General features: G+C 37.2%; 1 protein-coding gene across 1 annotated transcript in view; it reads right to left on the bottom strand.

The window, feature by feature from the left end:
* Positions 1-8: 8 nt before the first annotated feature.
* Positions 9-18006, bottom strand: part of LOC128212385 (TATA box-binding protein-associated factor RNA polymerase I subunit B-like) — a 31766-nt gene continuing 13768 nt past the window's right edge. Inside the window, exons 7-14 of the mRNA XM_052917823.1 lie at positions 17765-17877; positions 16372-16468; positions 14727-14859; positions 8451-8616; positions 7280-7320; positions 4884-4965; positions 4267-4343; positions 9-1565 (exon numbers count right to left, since the gene is read on the bottom strand). Of these exons, the coding sequence (XP_052773783.1) occupies positions 832-1565; positions 4267-4343; positions 4884-4965; positions 7280-7320; positions 8451-8616; positions 14727-14859; positions 16372-16468; positions 17765-17877 (1443 nt within the window). The 3' untranslated portion in view covers positions 9-831. The remainder of the gene's footprint in view (positions 1566-4266; positions 4344-4883; positions 4966-7279; positions 7321-8450; positions 8617-14726; positions 14860-16371; positions 16469-17764; positions 17878-18006) is intronic.

Raw genomic sequence — 18006 nt, 5'->3', positions numbered from 1 at the left:
TTTTCTATATACATGTACTGCAATTATACTAGTCCCTGTTTAACTGGTGAAGTTTTAAAAGGAGAGCCTCTGATTTGGGCCATATTAAAGCTGTACTCTCACAGATTTATCATTTTTCAATCTTTTTATTTTTTGTCTTGGAATTAGAAAATTTTTGCGTAAATATCTGCAAACCAGTGATGAAAGACTGCTGGCAAAAGATCAGATCGCAGCTTTTCATATTTCCATTTCAAATTTAATGTTTTATGGCTTAAACCGTTACTAACGGTTTAAGAAAAATGCATAAAACATCAATTTTTGGATGGAAATATGAAAAGCTGCGATCTGATCTTTTGTCAGCAGTCTTTAATCACTGGTTTGCAGATATTTACGCAAAAATTTGCTAATTCCAAGACAAAAAATAAAAAAAAGGTTGTCAAAACATTCAATCTGTGAACGTGAAGCTTTAAGCAAACTGTGCAGAAAAAAAGTAGTTCCAAATCTCACCATGTGCACTAGAAAAAGAGAGACAATTTTAATAGACATTAATCTTTAATGTTATTGAACCTCAATAGTCTACCTTTGATGGTAGTACATAGGCAGAAAGCCACTCTGTCTGTATCAAATCTTCAAAGTTGTTTCCCTTATACTACAACGCCTTAAATTATTAAGTCAATGAGCAAAAACAACATCTTATAATCAATACTATGAGGCTTCAAAAACAAAAGGCATAATGTTTATACATACTGTCGATCTGGTAACATTCTGACATTCATAAAAATATATTATGACATTGAAACTCTTCAATAAAACAGTTATTAATTCAAACCTACAACATGTAACTGCCGGATTCTACAAGAACGCAGGCTTATTGTTGAAATGCACTTTCTCAGCCTTTGCTAAGTGATAAAGGGTCTTCCTAGTGGAAGATCCTGCCTGGCCACCCAGAAGCTTGACTTCAAGCTTTCCAAGCTCCATGTGAACCAGATCAGCCTCACTTTCAATCAACTCACTGCAGACACCAAGCAACCAGTTGTAAGACACAGATTGGGTAACGCATGTGTTTGCAGAAGAAGCAAGTTTGTCTTTGAGATCTGTAAGTCTTGCCAAAATTGCTTCACACTTGGTTTTCTCTGTCATCATGGTAAATGCATTACCTCCATCTGAACGAAAGTTACCTCTAGTGACACCGTGTGAGTTACCATATGTTTTGGGCCGTTTCTCAGGAGATTCAAAACTTTCATCAAAATCGTTTATAAAAGGATCTACACTAGTATCTGGGTTATTCAATGAACTTGTAAAACACTCTGGATTAACCAAGTGTTCTATGGTACTGTGCTTCAAATGTGTTGCATCTTCTTCAATCTTTTCCCCCAATTTCTCCATTCTTTTTTCTCTTGACACTTTGCTAACCCAACTCGAAGAAAACACCAAACTTGGATCGTTTTTGGTATCACTGTGGTCAGTGTTGACCTTGTTGCTTGGTTGGTTTCTATGGGAACCAGAATCAGTCTGGGCCCAGCGCTCAGCAAGCTCTGTGAATGGTTGTTTCAGTGATTCGCGAACATCCCGCTTGTATAACCGACCTGAAAATTAATGTACAAAATTTAAAAACTGAGTGATTGTGTATAACTGTTTGTTTAAACCTAATTTTCTGCTACAATTTTCTTTTAATATTTTTTAAAGTTTTAGTTTAGTATGATTGCTGAAAAGCAAGTATTTTAGTGAGATGAAAGAAGTTGATAGAATATGGAAAAGTATCTCTAACTTGAATTTAAACTGCCTAATCCCCCTTAAATAGAGTTTCCATTTTCCTGATTTTTGTTCTCCTTTGGAAGTTACTTGCACAAAAAAGGGTAAACATACCCAGTCTGAGACCTTTTTTTAACAGTTCTTAGTGTGAGAATAACATGAGACACAATGTACCTGACAAAAAAACAGCCTTTATTTTGGCCTTGGAATTGGAGACAAACAAAACATTTAATACCTGCTGTAAAATTACCCATATTAATATACATTTAGATAAACTAGTATTTGACCAATACTTGAACTTTAATGTAATATCTTATTAAGCTCATATTACCAACTAGAGCTATCACAGAAGTAATGAATGTTCCCAGATGCCACCTGGTCAGAGGAATTATCATATGGCACACAACATTTCCCAGACCATTCTTTAGAAAGCTAAGGGCCATAAGACTTGTTGGACCAAGTGAAATTCTTACAGATAAATTACAGATATGGCAGATGCACAACACTCCATGCTGAACAACATACGTATAAAGTTCCATGTTGTAGGTGCAATACCTTTTGTATTGCATGTCACAAAATATGTACCATTTATTTTATAAAGACAAAAGCCCTCACTGATTACTGCAGGAGCACACCAACTCATGTACACACTTTCATGAGTGTTTGCACAGTACTTATGGTGCTACATGCAACACAAGATTTTTCTGATCAACTTTTCCCAAGTCAAGGGCCATAACTCTTGTTAGACCCAGCTAAATGTGTTAGCAAGGGGTGGTGCACAACATTCCATGCTGACAAACAAAATGTTTCATGAAGGTTTGTCCCATTCTTATGGTGCTACATACGACACAGGATTATAGTAAGTTAAGGACCATAACATTTGTTAGACCCCGTGAAATGTGTTAGCAAGGGGTGGTGCACAACATTCCATGCTGACAAACAAAATGTTTCATGAAGGTTTGTCCCATTCTTTTGGTGCTACATACGACACAGGATTATAGTAAGTTAAGGACCATAACATTTGTTAGACCCCGTGAAATGTGTTAGCAAGGGGAGGTGCACAACATTCCATGCTGACAAACAAAATGTTTCATGAAGGTTTGTCCCATTCTTTTGGTGCTACATACGACACAGGATTATAGTAAGTTAAGGACCATAACATTTGTTAGACCCCGTGAAATGTGTTAGCAAGGGTAGGTGCACAACATTCTATGCTGACAAACACAATGTTTCATGAAGGTATGTCCTATTCTTTTGGTGCTACATGTGACACAGGATTATAGTTAGTCAAGGGCCATTACTCTTGTTAGACCCAGTGCAATGTGACTGAAAGGTGATGTGCACAACACCCAATGCTGACCAAAATACCTATGAAGTTTCATGAGCATAGGTGCAATTCTTTTGGTGCTACATGCGACAGGCTTTTAATGAGTCAAGGACCATTTCTCTTTTTAGACCCATCACAACTAAAAGAGGATGTGCACAACATCCAATGCTGACCAATGTACATATGAAGTTTCATGTGCATAGGTGCAATACTTTTGGAGATACATGCGAAACTAGACTGTGATGTGACGGGATGTGACCAACACAATTTCCACATATAGCTCCGACATATTTCTGTCTGGGGGAATAACAAAGCCTTTTAGAAAACAAACCTAAATGAACACTCCATAATGGATTACTCATGGGATTCATAATTATCAGGATTCTACCCAGACATACGCTTAGTACCCCTCAGGCATACAAATCCATTTGTTCACCCTTTATTATATTATCCCCTGTCTTAAAAAAAAATCAGCACTTTTACATTGTTAAAGATAAACTGATAGCAAAAATGGGCCGACAATGCATAACAAATAAATATAATCATACTTTTATTCACTGAAAAAAATCCTTAGCTTTAGGTGCATTAACTTGTGTTGACATGTAATGCTATAAGTATACAGGGGTATAATGAATACAGAACGAATGGTACCATGTACAAATCAGCTCTGTTTTTAATAAGACTGGGTATCCTATCCCCTAGTAGTTTCAGTCACTTCACTTGCATAATACACAATCTAAATGTTGAGATCAGGGGCAGTATTCAATATAATTCTTATCTTCAGTGATTCTGTTCAGTCTATTGGTCAGTTATATTTACAGTCCAATCAAAACACTCCGATTCTACTTTTAAACTCAACTCAGATTTTCTAACCATAAGTTTCACAGAAGCTGTACATGAAGTGACATGTGAAATATATTGATATTTAAGTGATGTAACAAACTAGCATAATCAGTCTTAGAATGTTTTTAATTCTAACATTTATACTGTCATAAGAGATACATGTTGCATCTATTATGCTTTTCTATAAATGTTTGACATGTGACACAGATAATGCTGCCGCAAGACAAGGTTATCTTTATGCATATACATTTGCAGGTGAAACAGAGATTTGCCCACCTGCCAATTCTACAAAGAAAATGTCAATAAGAATCTTGAAATATGTTTCCCTGGCCTAACAGGATGTCACAAATTGAGTTAAAATATACCGTGAGTGTCAGAATACTGAATGGCCTCCACTCGATGGATCAAGGCATCGACGGTGTCGTCTTCTACCCTTCCGTGTCTGAGAGATGAGAAAGGTAATTACAAGTCACAGCTACTCAGTGATTTCCACGGTCATGCGCTGGTCAAACAATGACTTCAAGAACACAAGATCTTATTACATTGGCTATATATCATCCTATTGGTTTAATTAAGCGATACACTAAGAACACGATTTAAATAAAGATAGCGGAAGTCAACATAAGGTAAGGAAAATACCACATCCAGAGTTATGGTTCCTGTACACTGCACTTCTGCTCATCTATCTGTTTCTGAAGTCAGTACATCAAAGTCTTTTGGAGTTTTACTCCAGACAAAATTAAGTTTGAAAGTAAACAAAGGGAAACAAAACAAACATATAACAGCCAAAGTTATCGTTCCTGTGCACTGCATATCTCTTTATTCTATCTGTATATGAAGTTTGAAGTCCATTCCTAATTAACTTTCCGAGTTATACTCTGGGCAAAAATTAAGTATGAAAATGAACAAATGGCAATATCTAAAAAGATATCGCAGTTCCTTTTTCTCAATATGAGCTGTATCCAGAAAATGCATGTTTTACCCGAGGTTTGATCTGATATCAAGGAGGAGTTGTTTCTCTTTGATATGTTTTACCCAGTCGTCCCATACAAACAGCTTTTGATCTGGAAATAAATTCCAAAAACAAGGGTCATTCTTATGTTTTAGTTGCTGCAAAATACATATATACATGCATATACAGATTATGTTAACAATATTTAATGCTGTTGAGAAGAGTGTTAAAGAGAAATTAAAGGTAGGTTAATTATAGAAAAAAGGGAGAAAAAGAGAAAGATAGTTTGGTTCTGGGTGAAAACTGATAAAAAATTATCACAGTCTGCTTTGTACGTAGAACTGCTATGTACATATATACTTTTTTTAATAATAGCAAGAGGCAGAGGGTATGTTTTGCAAAGAAAAATTTGAGTTTTATGTGGTTATTCCAAGACCAGTCCATTCCATTTTCTATTATGTATGTTCAGTTTGTTTTTAGTTAAGGCTATAGTGCTTCCATTTTCTTTTCTTCCCTTAACAAATTTAATAAAATATTCATATTTAAGTTGAGAATATAAGTATCTTCCATGGCCGAGAGTGTAAGATAGGTTCATTCCGACCCGAGCGTAGGGTGTTTTGCGGAAACGAGGTTTACCAAGTTTCCGCAAAACACCCTGCGCGAGGGTCAGGATGAACCTATCTTACACGAGCCGCTATGGTAGATGCTTTTTCTCCCACCTCAGTTAAACAAAATTAAGTAAAAATGTATTTTTTTTGCTTGAACTCTTTTATGCATAGTGAAAATAATTGCGTACAGATATGTGATAATTCGTGGTTGTCATGGATATTTGCGCAGTGATTGAGAGTATGTAAATGGTCTGATCGGTCTTTAAATAGTTCTAAGATGAGTGAAACATTATTTCTTGAAAGGTGCGTGAAAACTGTTTTCTGGTGACATTTGAAGCGAGAAATAATTAACTAGCGTTCTAAATATTGCCACAAGACAAGGTTTCCATGATGCGCTACAGACGACAGTCTTCAACAAGGGAGGTAATTACAATGTGGTGACCATTAAAAGAAGTTCCATACGGGCATTTTATCTTCGCCCGTGGGCAAGATAAGAATTTCTAGCATGGTTAAATTAATGGATCTACTTATCTGAGGTGGGAGAATGGATCAGCTTACACTTATAGATATTGTATTTTGTTGCTAATTTAATGAAGTAAGTTATTACGTAATAATCTGTTTTGGGCTGTACACCAAATGATATTGTTTTATAATCAATTAGTTCTGGGATATTATTGTTACTGATTAGATTTTTGATATTTGATAAAAAAACTTGACTATGATGGCACTCCCAAAAAAGTACTTTTTTTGTTTCGATATTCATGTTACACATATTACATAGGGTAGATTGGACTATCCTACAATTGAAAAGATATGTGTTCTTGGCACTCATCTATTGATATACATAAATTGGAACGCTCTGAACTAAGTTATGTGTCTACAGTACATTTAATGGGATTTAAATATATCGATTTCCAGTCGAGGTCTTCAAATATATTATTCCATTTATTTTGAAGTTTATTTATCACTCCTTTAATGGTTTGTTTCATATAATTTTCATATACATATTTGTTTGTTTTTTTATTCCTAGTATTTTGTCAATCAATTTGACTTTTGGACTCATGTTTGTATTGTTGCTTTTTAACTTATGTTTCAATTTATCTGGTATGCTTGAAATAAGTGAATGATATTTTAGAAAATCTGTGTTTGGTACATTATTAATAATGATTATACTTTATTCTAAGTTATTCAAATGTGTAAAATTGTTTCGTCGTGTTATTAAATAAATGGTGTATGACGCCATGAATATACCATTCTTAACATATTATTATGATGTTTGGAAAAAAAGACGAACAATTGCTACCTCTAAGATTTTGAGGCAGTTTCCACCTTTTTTTGAGGTTAACTATCAATTTCTTCCTGTTTTAAAAGAGTAGTTCATTATTTTCAAATAGTTGACCGAACTAAGTACTGTAAAAACACACAATTCAGCCCTTATTAGTTTTAAACCCACTTGTCTGGCTTGGGGACCATAAACCAAACTCAGATGCCCCAGGCTGGGAATGAAAACCCAAATCACCTGATTGGAAGGCTCGCCCCATCTGGCCACTTTTTGGAAGTCAGAGGGGGCAAAATCAATACCTAGGATTATTTAGCCTTGCTATTTTGTATTGACGAAGTATAATCCCTCTCTTGGTAAATTGAATAATGTCATGTAGATTAATAATATCAGCAAGTTATAATTCATGTATTACCAGTAAATCAAATTATTTCTGCTATTGTCTGTTTGGAGTAAATTTGATAATTTTGTAATGCATGAACTAGTTGTTAGACAATAGTGCTGTAATATAGGTTTTCATCTCTGTACAAGGAGCGTACCTGTATACCCCTGTAATTGGCATGAACTGCTTGACATCAATCTGAAATTGACAGCATCACCAATTTTTAGCACAAGACACTCCAAAAAATCACACACACACAAGATGCAAATAGATAAAGGGTTAGGTGCAATGACGAAGGTAAATTGACATTATAAACTAAGACAGGTCACAGCCAGGATTGACAGCTCTTGTGCAGATCACAGACATTCTGACTACATGGGTATTTCAGATGTTCATTGTAACTAGAAAGCACCCAACAGTCATTAATGAAATGATATCTATAATAATAAGACCATAATGAAATATGATCTTTCTTTCCTGTTGGATGATTGACAAATGTCTTTTTATGCCTTTTGCAAGTAATGGAGTTGAGAGTCCAACTTGCAATACAATATCCGCTATGCTCCAGGTTATTAGCGCCATCAACTGACCTATTGTGTATTATGTAAGACAGTATTGGAAAGGATGCATCCATTTTTAAGCTTAATATCTAAAACAATTTTCTTGCAGAGAAAACGAGATTTTGCTATTATTCGATGGTTCATAATGAGATGGAGAACGTTATCAAGTACCAGGTTTCTCTATTTTTTATCTGCACTGTCTGAACAAGGGTCATTTATACATGTTTTTCTCTATTAAACTTTGATGTTTCAAAGTCATATATTTCTTATAATTTAAACTAATGTTGAAATAAGATTCATTTTGAAACTTCAAAGATCTAACATTGTCCAGACTTTGAATTAAAAAACGTGTTGCCATGTTACACTCATCAATTGATTACTCCATCAATGGGCATAACTTGATTAATGTTACAGCCAAAAATTTTCAGACTTGCCACATATTGTAATTGGAGGAATTTGTACAAAGATTATGGCAAACATTAATGTTTTTAACTGATGCAAACTCAGACACCAGGTTTTCACAATGTCTTTATTACTTGAAAACACAAGTGCGCATTGTCACTAAAAGTCTGTAATGTTTTAAAAGTTTCAAATGACATCTTGAACAATTCCTGACTTACTGCCCTAGTTTTTTTCACTGACAACCATGATGCTGTGGCTGCAGCCAAGACTATCGTGATTCCTCTACTTGTTTTCTTTGAAAAACCACAAAAATGATTGATGAAGCAAAATGAAACATAATCAAAAATTTCTTATCTTTAATGATACCTTTCTGTACTGTCGTTGACCCCAAGAAAGAGCTTCAATGTCAGAATGATGGAAGCCATGGCCATTCCTTCCCAAAATGGCAGTTTCTTCCTTTTTTCATTGAGTTCATAAGCCGTTGTAGGAAACGTGGCATGCAGGATGTTCGCAGCATATCCATGGATCTCAGCTGAAGTTTTATTCCCATAAAATAACTTACAAAATCATATTCTATGGTGCTAAAAATATTTTGGTTGTTGTTTTGTTCTGAATGGGTGAGGCTAGGCGGCTCTATAAATGTGCTAGACTCAACAGCTATCTGAATGTGTGAGACTCAACAGTTATTTGAATGTGTGAGACTCGACATATATCTGAATGTGTAAGACTTAACAGCTATCTGAATCTGTGAGACTAAACATATATCTGAATGTTTGAGACTCAACAGTTATCTGAATGTGTGAGACTCAACATATATTTGAATGTGTGAGACTCAACATATATTTGAATGTGTGAGACTCAACAGCTATCTGAATGTGTGAGACTCAACATATATCTGAATGTGTAAGACTTAACAGCTATCTGAATCTGTGAGACTAAACATATATCTGAATGTTTGAGACTCAACAGTTATCTGAATGTTTGAGACTCAACAGTTATCTGAATGTGTGAGACTCAACAGTTATCTGAATGTTTGAGACTCAACTGTTATCTGAATGTGTGAGACTCAACATATATCTGAATGTGTGAGACTCAACAGTTATCTGGATGTGTGAGACACAACAGTTATCTGAATGTGTAAGACTTAACAGTTATCTGAATGTGTGAGACCCAACATATATCTGAATGTGTGAGACTCAACAGTTATCTGAATGTGTGAGACTCAACATATATCTGAATGTATGAGACTCAACAGTTATCTGGATGTGTGAGACTCAACAGTTATCTGAATGTGTAAGACTTAACAGTTATCTGAATGTGTGAGACCCAACATATATCTGAATGTGTGAGACTCAACAGTTATCTGAATGTGTGAGACTCAACATATATCTGAATGTGTGAGACTCAACAGTTATCTGTATGTGTGAGACTCAACTGCCATCTGAGTATGTGGGACTCAACAGCCATCTGGATGTGTGAGACTCAACAGTTATCTGAATGTGTAAGACTTAACAGTTATCTGAACGTGCGAGACCCAGCATATATCTGAATGTGTGAGACTCAACAGCTTTCTGAATTTTTGAGACTCAACATATATCTGAATGTGTGAGACTCAACAGCTATCTGAGTTTGTGAGACTCAACATATATCTGAATGTGTGAGACTCAATAGCTATCTGTATGTGTGAGACTCAACAGTTATCTGAATTTGTGAGACTCAACATATATCTGAATGTGTCAGACTCAACATATATTTGAATGTGTGAGACTCAACATATATTTGAATGTGTGAGACTCAACAGCTATCTGAATGTGTAAGACTTAACAGTTATCTGAACGTGCGAGACCCAGCATATATCTGAATGTGTGAGACTCAACAGCTTTCTGAATTTTTGAGACTCAACATATATCTGAATGTGTGAGACTCAACAGCTATCTGAGTTTGTGAGACTCAACATATATCTGAATGTGTGAGACTCAATAGCTATCTGTATGTGTGAGACTCAACAGCTATCTGAGTTTGTGAGACTCAACATATATCTGAATGTGTGAGACTCAATAGCTATCTGTATGTGTGAGACTCAACAGTTATCTGAATTTGTGAGACTCAACATATATTTGAATGTGTGAGACTCAACATATATTTGAATGTGTGAGACTCAACAGCTATCTGAATGTGTGAGACTCAACATATATCTAAATGTGTGAGACTCAACAGCTATCTGAGTTTGTGAGACTCAACATATATCTGAATGTGTGAGACTCAACAGCTATCTGTATGTGTGAGACTCAACACATATCTGAATGTGTGAGACTCAACAGTTATCTGAATGTGTGAGACTCAACGTATATCTGAATATGTGAGACTCAACAGCCATCTGAGTGTGTGAGACTCAACTTCCATCTGTATGTGTGAGACTAAACTGCCATCTGAGTATGTGGGACTCAACAGCCATCTGAGTGTGTAAGACTCAACAGCCATCTGAGTGTGTGAGACTCAACAGCTATCTGTATGGGTGAGACTCAACTGCCATCTGAGTATGTGGGACTCAACAGCCATCGAGTGTGTAAGACTCAACAGCCATCTGAGTGTATGATACTCAACAGCCATCTGTAAGTGTGAGACTCAACTGCCATCTGAGTGTGTGAGACTCAACAGCCACCAGAGTGTGTTAGAATTGTCAACTACCTGTATGAGTGAGACTTGTCAGCTACCTAAATAAATGAGACTTGTCAGCTATTTGAATATGTGATACTCAACAGCTTTCTGAATGTGCAAGATTGAACAGCTATCTGAATGTGTGAGACTCAACCTTACAACTATATGAATAAGCAGGACTCAACTCACCAGCTATCTGAATAAGCGAGACTCACCTCAACAGCTATCTATATAAGCGAGACTCAACTTGAAATCTATCTGACTAAACTCAACAGCTTTCTAAACAAGGGAGAATCAATCCAACATCTATCTGAATATGCATGACTATTAAGTTATCTGCATGTGTGAGACTCAACAGTTATCTGAATGTGTCAGATTCAACAGTTATCAGAATGTCACAAACTCAACAGTTATCTGAATGTATGAGACTCAACAGCTATCTGAATGTGCAAGTATTTTCAGCTATATGAATGTGTGAGTATTGTCAGCTATCTGAATGTGTGAGACTTGTCAGCTACCTGAATGTGTAAGACTCGTCAGCTACCTTCATGTGTGAGACTTGTCAGCTATCTGAATATGTGAGACTCAACAGTTATCTGAATATGTGAGACTCAATAGTTATCTGAATGTGCCAGACTGAATAGTTATCTGAATGTGTGAGACTCAATAGTTATCTGAATATGTGAGACTCAATAGTTATCTGAATGTGCGAGACTGAATAGTTATCTGAATGTGTGAGACTCAACAGTTATCTGTGTGAGTAAGACTCAACAGCCATCTGAGTGTGTGAGACTCAACAGCCATCTGTGTGAGTAAGACTCAACAGCCATCTGAGTGTGTGAGACTCAACAGCCATCTGGATGTGTGAGACTCAACAGCCATCTGAGTGTACAGTGTGAGACTCAACAGCCATCAGAGTGTGTGAGAATTGTCAGCTATCTGTATGAGTGAGACTTGTCAGCTACCTAAATAAATGAGACTTGTCAGCTATTTGAATGTGTGAGACTCAACAGCTTTCTGAATGTGTAAGACTGAACATTCATCTGAATGTGTGAGACTCAACCTAACAGCTATCTAAATAAGCCGGACTCAACTCAACAGCTATCTGAATAAGCGAGACTCAACTCAACAGCTATCTAAATAAGCGAGACTAAACTCAACAGCTATCTGACTAAACTCAAAAGCTTTCTGAACAAGGGAGACTCAACTCAACAGCTATCTGACTCAACCCAACTTCTATCTGAATATGCATGACTATTAAGTTATCTGAATGTGCAAGACTGAACAGTTATCTGAATGTGTGAGACTCAACCTAACAGATATATGCATAAGCCAGACTCAACTCAACAGCTATCTGAATAAGCGAGACTCAACTTAACAGCTTTCTGACTAAACTCAACAGCTTTCTGAACAAGGGGACAAAACTCAACAGCTATCTGACTCAACCCAACTTCTATCTGAATATGCATGACTATTAAGTTATCTGAATGTGTGAGACTCAACAGTTATCTGAATGTGTGAGACTCAACAGTTATCTGAATGTGTGAGATTGAACAGTTATCTGAATGTGTGAGACTCAATAGTCATCTGAATGTGCGCGACTCAATAGTTATCTGAATGTGCGCGACTCAACAGTTATCTGAATGTGTGAGACTGAACAGTTATCTGAATGTGTGAGATTGAACAGTTATCTGAATGTGTGAGACTCAATAGTCATCTGAATGTGCGCGACTCAATAGTTATCTGAGTGTGCGAGACTCAACAGTTATCTAAATGTGTGAGACTCAACAGTTATATAAATGTGCGCGACTCAACAGTTATCTGAATGTGCGAGACTCAAAAGTTATCTAAATGTGAAAGACTCAACAGTTATCTGAATGTTTGAGACTCAACAGTTACCTGAATGTGCAAGACTCAACAGTTATCTTAATGTGTGAGACTCAACAGTAATCTAAATGTGCAAGACTCAACAGTTATCTGAATGTGTGAGACTAAACAGTAATCTAAATGTGTGAGGCTGGTCAGCTATCACAATGTGTGAGACTTGTCAGCTATATGAGTGTTTGAGACTTGTTAGCTATCTGAGTGAGTGAGACTTGTCAGCTATCTGAGCATGTGAGACTTGTCAGCTATCTGAGTGTGTGAGACTTGTCAGCTATCTGAGCGTGTGAGACTTGTCAGCTATCTGAGTGTGTGAGACTTTTCAGCTATCTGAGCGTGTGGGACTTGTCAGCTATCTGAGTGTGTGAGACTTTTCAGCTATCTGAGCGTGTGAGACTTGTCAGCTATCTGAGTGTGTGAGACTTTTCAGCTATCTGAGTGTGTGAGACTTGTCAGCTATCTTAATGTGTGAGACTTGTCAGCTATCTGAGCATGTGAGACTTGTCAGCTATCTGAGTGTGTGAGACTTGTCAGCTATCTGAGTGTGTGAGACTTGTCAGCTATCTGAATGGTTGGGACTTGTCAGCCATCTGAGTGTGTGAGACTTGTCAGCTATCTGAGTGTGTGAGACTTGTCAGCTATCTGAGTGCGTGAGACTTGTCAGCCATCTGAGAGTGTGAGACTTGTCAGCTATCTGAGTGTGTGAGACATGTCAGCTATCTGAGTGTGTGTGTGTGAGACTTGTCAGCTATCTGAGTTTGTGAGACTTGTCAGCTATCTGAGTGTGTGAGACTTTTCAGCTATCTGAGCGTGTGGGACTTGTCAGCTATCTGAGTGTGTGAGACTTTTCAGCTATCTGAGCGTGTGAGACTTGTCAGCTATCTGAGTGTGTGAGACTTTTCAGCTATCTGAGTGTGTGAGACTTGTCAGCTATCTTAATGTGTGAGACTTGTCAGCTATCTGAGCATGTGAGACTTGTCAGCTATCTGAGTGTGTGAGACTTGTCAGCTATCTGAGTGTGTGAGACTTGTCAGCTATCTGAATGGTTGGGACTTGTCAGCCATCTGAGTGTGTGAGACTTGTCAGCTATCTGAGTGTGTGAGACTTGTCAGCTATCTGAGTGCGTGAGACTTGTCAGCCATCTGAGAGTGTGAGACTTGTCAGCTATCTGAGTGTGTGAGACATGTCAGCTATCTGAGTGTGTGTGTGTGAGACTTGTCAGCTATCTGAGTTTGTGAGACTTGTCAGCTATCTGAATGGTTGAGACTTGTCAGCTATCTGAGTGTGTGAGACTTGTCAGCTATCTGAGTGTGTGAGACTTGTCAGCTATCTGAGTGTGTGAGACTTGTCAGCCATCTGAGCGTGTGAGACTTGTCAGCTATCTGAGTGTGTGAGACATGTCAGCTATCTGAGTATGTGTGTGTGAGACTTGTCAGCTATCTGAGCGTGTGAGACTTGTCAGCTATCTGAGTGTGTGAGACTTGTCAGCTATCTGAGTGTGTGAGACTTGTCAGCTATCTGAGCATGTGAGACTTGTCAGCTATCTGAGCGTGTGCGACTTGTCAGCTATCTGAGTGTCTGTGTGAGACTTGTCAGCTATCTGAGTGTGTGAGACTTGTCAGCTATCTGAGTGTGTGAGACTTGTCAGCTATCTGACTGTGTGAGACTTGTCAGCTATCTGACTGTGTGAGACTTGTCAGCTATCTGAGCGTATGAGACTGGTCAGCCATTCAGGTGTGTGAGACTTGTCAGCTATCTGAGTGTGTGAGACTTGTCGGCTATCTGAGTGTGTGAGACTTGTCAGCTATCTAAATGTGTGAGACTTGTCAGCTATGTGAGTGTGTGAGAGTTGTCAGCTATCTAAATGTGTGAGACTTGTCAGCTATCTGAGTGTGTGAGACTTGTCAGCCATCTGAGTGTGTGAGACTTGTCAGCTATCTTAATGTGTGAGACTTGTCAGCAATCTGAAGTGTGAGACTTGTCAGCTATCTTAATGTGTGAGACTTGTCAGCTATCTGAGTGTGTGAGACTTGTCAGCTATCTTAATGTGTGAGACTTGTCAGCCATCTGAGTGTGTATGACTTGACACTAATTCAAACATACCTGGAAGGTCAAGCTGCAAAATGTACTTGTGTAGAAGCAGTAAAAGAGGATAGTTGGGAATATTGGCGAGGTTTAGAAACACTGCCAGACGACCCGTGTCAAGACGCAGATTCTCACTGCTAGGTATGGTGCCCTGGAAAAGGAGTATTGGTGAGGATTAGAAACACTGCCAGACGTCCCGTCAAGACGCAGACTCTCAATGCTAGGTATGGTGCCCTGGAATAGGAGTATTGGTGAGGATTAGAAACATTGCCAGACGACCCCTGTCAAGACGCATACTCTCAATGCTAGGTATGGTGCCCTGGAATAGGAGTATTGGTGAGGATTAGAAACATTGCCAGACATCCCCTGTCAAGACACAGACTCTCAATGCTAGGTATGGTGTTCTTGAATAGGAGTATTGGTGAGGATTAGGAACACTGCCAGACGACCCCTGTCAAGATGCAGACTCTCAATGCTAGGTATGGTGCCCTGGAATAGGAGTATTGGTGAGGATTAGAAACACTGCCAGACGACCTGTGTAAAAATGCTCACTCTCACTGCTAGGTATGGTGCCCTGTAATGGGAGTTTTGGTAATATATATAAATGTGTGTGTGTGTTATTTCAGTGAAAATATATTTTACTGTTTTTTTACACAACAATAAAACGCTGACACAGCTGTTGCCAAGATAGAGGCAATAAAAAAATGACAGATTCATGGGCTTAAAGCGAACAAACTTATAAAGACTTATATAAACATTTTATAACCAAATTAATCCTCCTTAGAACTTTGTGGTTTTATAAATATACCTCATTTCACAAGTAATCTTCACAAAGGCTTTCAGATTAGTAAATCACAATATTAGCAATAATACATTCCTTTCTTAGTTACTTTCTTTACATAAAATCATAATAGACTATTAATTGAGTATTTGAATTTCTCTTGAGAGGTGATATACACATGATTTACATAAATATCCAGAAAAGAAATACTTAAAATTTGTCTAGCACGACATTTAAGTGCTTTCTTGGCATTTATGCTGACTTTACAGACTTATAATGTAAGTATCAAAATGTCAAAGATGGATTTCATTTATTTTATCAGAAACATATTTCTTCCTTATGTTTTATTTTGTATAATTTGGGGCAGACAGGGAAGCAGTATTATTATAATTTTTACAATGACAACAAAACCAAAGCTATGACTTGACTTCAACCTGCTGCTTTTCTAAAACAAGAAAAGGTAAAATCTATCAAAATATTTGTTTACCGGTATGTCCATTTAAACCAGTATTGATAAAACAACGTTTGTGGAATTTCCTCTTGTACCTTAACAATTACTGATCACATTCAGTTATTGCAACAGCCAAGTTGGGCAATTAAATGTAACAGCCAGAGGTCTTAAGATAACGAACATTCGCATATCTATGTGGACATATAAGGCAACACAATACCATTGCATGGTGAGCATGGTCTTGTGGTATATGGGTCTGCCTCTCACTGAAGAGGTTATGGGTTCAAACTTCACAAGGGTCACACTTTCTTTGGCTTTTCAAAAACGACACAAGCTCAAATATTTACCCAGAAAATGGACTTGATTTTTCAAATACTTTTAAAGATGTCTTAACAATCTAGTTAAAAAATATTTATTTTACAAATTAATACCATTCCAAAGCACTTCCAATCATTGAGACAGAACTTCATCTCTTCTGGAAGCAAAAGGGCGGCATTGCGATAGGGGAGTTTGTCTGTCCGTATCCATCTGAAAAATATAATGCTCCTCTGTTGATGTTTTTTAACTGAAAAGGGGCATAACTCTACAATAATTTAGCCAGAGTAACGGGCCTTGCTACACAGGTGGGTATTATCTCTGGCAACATATGTTCCAAGTTTCATGTAAATATTGTTGATGTTAAGAAAAACAGTCAAGCTAAATAATTATCAGGACACCGTGGAAAGTTAACAAGGCTCTGAGAATCAGAGAATCAATCTCATCTGCATAAATTGACGACTAACACCTAATGTAAGACAAACTAGAAGCGCCATAATGCGTCATAACCAGATTTTAATATGGGCAATCAGAAAGCATAGCCAATTAATTTCTTGTATGCATTAGGAGAAAGTAGCAGCTTTCATCTTTACCTAAAAATCAGACTCAAAACCATAATGAACACAGACTTTGGTTAACTTAATATGCAAGCATGTTCATTATGAATTTTCATAATATGCTTGATATTAGCGTTGAAAGTGTAAATGATTGTATTCATATTACAGAACAGCCCACACCATATTCTGATCACTCCAATATGATTCAAGAACACCGGACCTGTTCACTGGAACATTTGTGTAAATTTGATCTAATGCTGTACCAATGTTTGATTATCGCATGTTTTGCATGGAACATTCCTTTCATCATGCTTGACACAACAGCTTGAACACCAACTTTAACATATATGAAAGTGCCTGAGGGGTGACTTTTTCTGCTAATGCTACAGAACACACACAATCAATTCTAACTTATTGAAGCATTTTCCATTTTTAGTATAAGTGAACCATACACACCCAACCCCACTTTTTATTTTCAGTAACAGTGACTTTACCTTCACCCAAGCCCACTAAAAAGCAATCCCAATCCAGCTCACCAACTTTCATCACTTTCCATTAATTCTTAATTGAGTTATTGGGAGGAAAACATTTTTTCTATTTTTAGTGACATTGACCTTGACCCCATGATATGTAGACAACAACTAAAAATTCAATGTCTATTGATAATAAAGTTATCATAATATATATGATACCTTTGGTAGTAACAAGACTTAACTTCTATCCGAAAATTTGGGAAAATGGCTGAAAGTTTGCGAATTAATTTGATTTGTTTGAATGGTTAGCTCAAAACTGCAAGGCATGCTGCATAAATTATTTTACGACCACCCTATTTAATTTGTCCAGGGTTATCAAGTAAATGTCTCTCTTGGTTTTGCAGTTATAAATATTAATATCAGGGCGGTTTGGTGCCATGTCCATTCCCTAAAAATCTTAATTTCCAGTAACTGACTACCTGACTATGTCAGCTATCGTAGTGGCGGGGTTTGTGAACATCAGGCCCAGGTAGCACAAGCATGCTGTACTTGCCATTTTCACCTTGTGGACATCACGATTGTGTAATTTCCTCTGAAATGTAATCAAGTTGTATCATTTGTTTATTCTTATCTTTCTATCTACCCTGGTATTAATATATTCAATACCAAACCAGTGCATATTTCTTCACTTGATCACCCTACTGTCAAAGATGTCAGTAGC

The sequence above is a fragment of the Mya arenaria genome, chromosome 12 (assembly GCF_026914265.1).
Source record: "Mya arenaria isolate MELC-2E11 chromosome 12, ASM2691426v1".
NCBI lineage: Eukaryota > Metazoa > Mollusca > Bivalvia > Myida > Myidae > Mya > Mya arenaria.
Note: the sequence above shows the minus strand (reverse complement) of the source record. Positions and strands in the feature narration are given on the sequence as shown.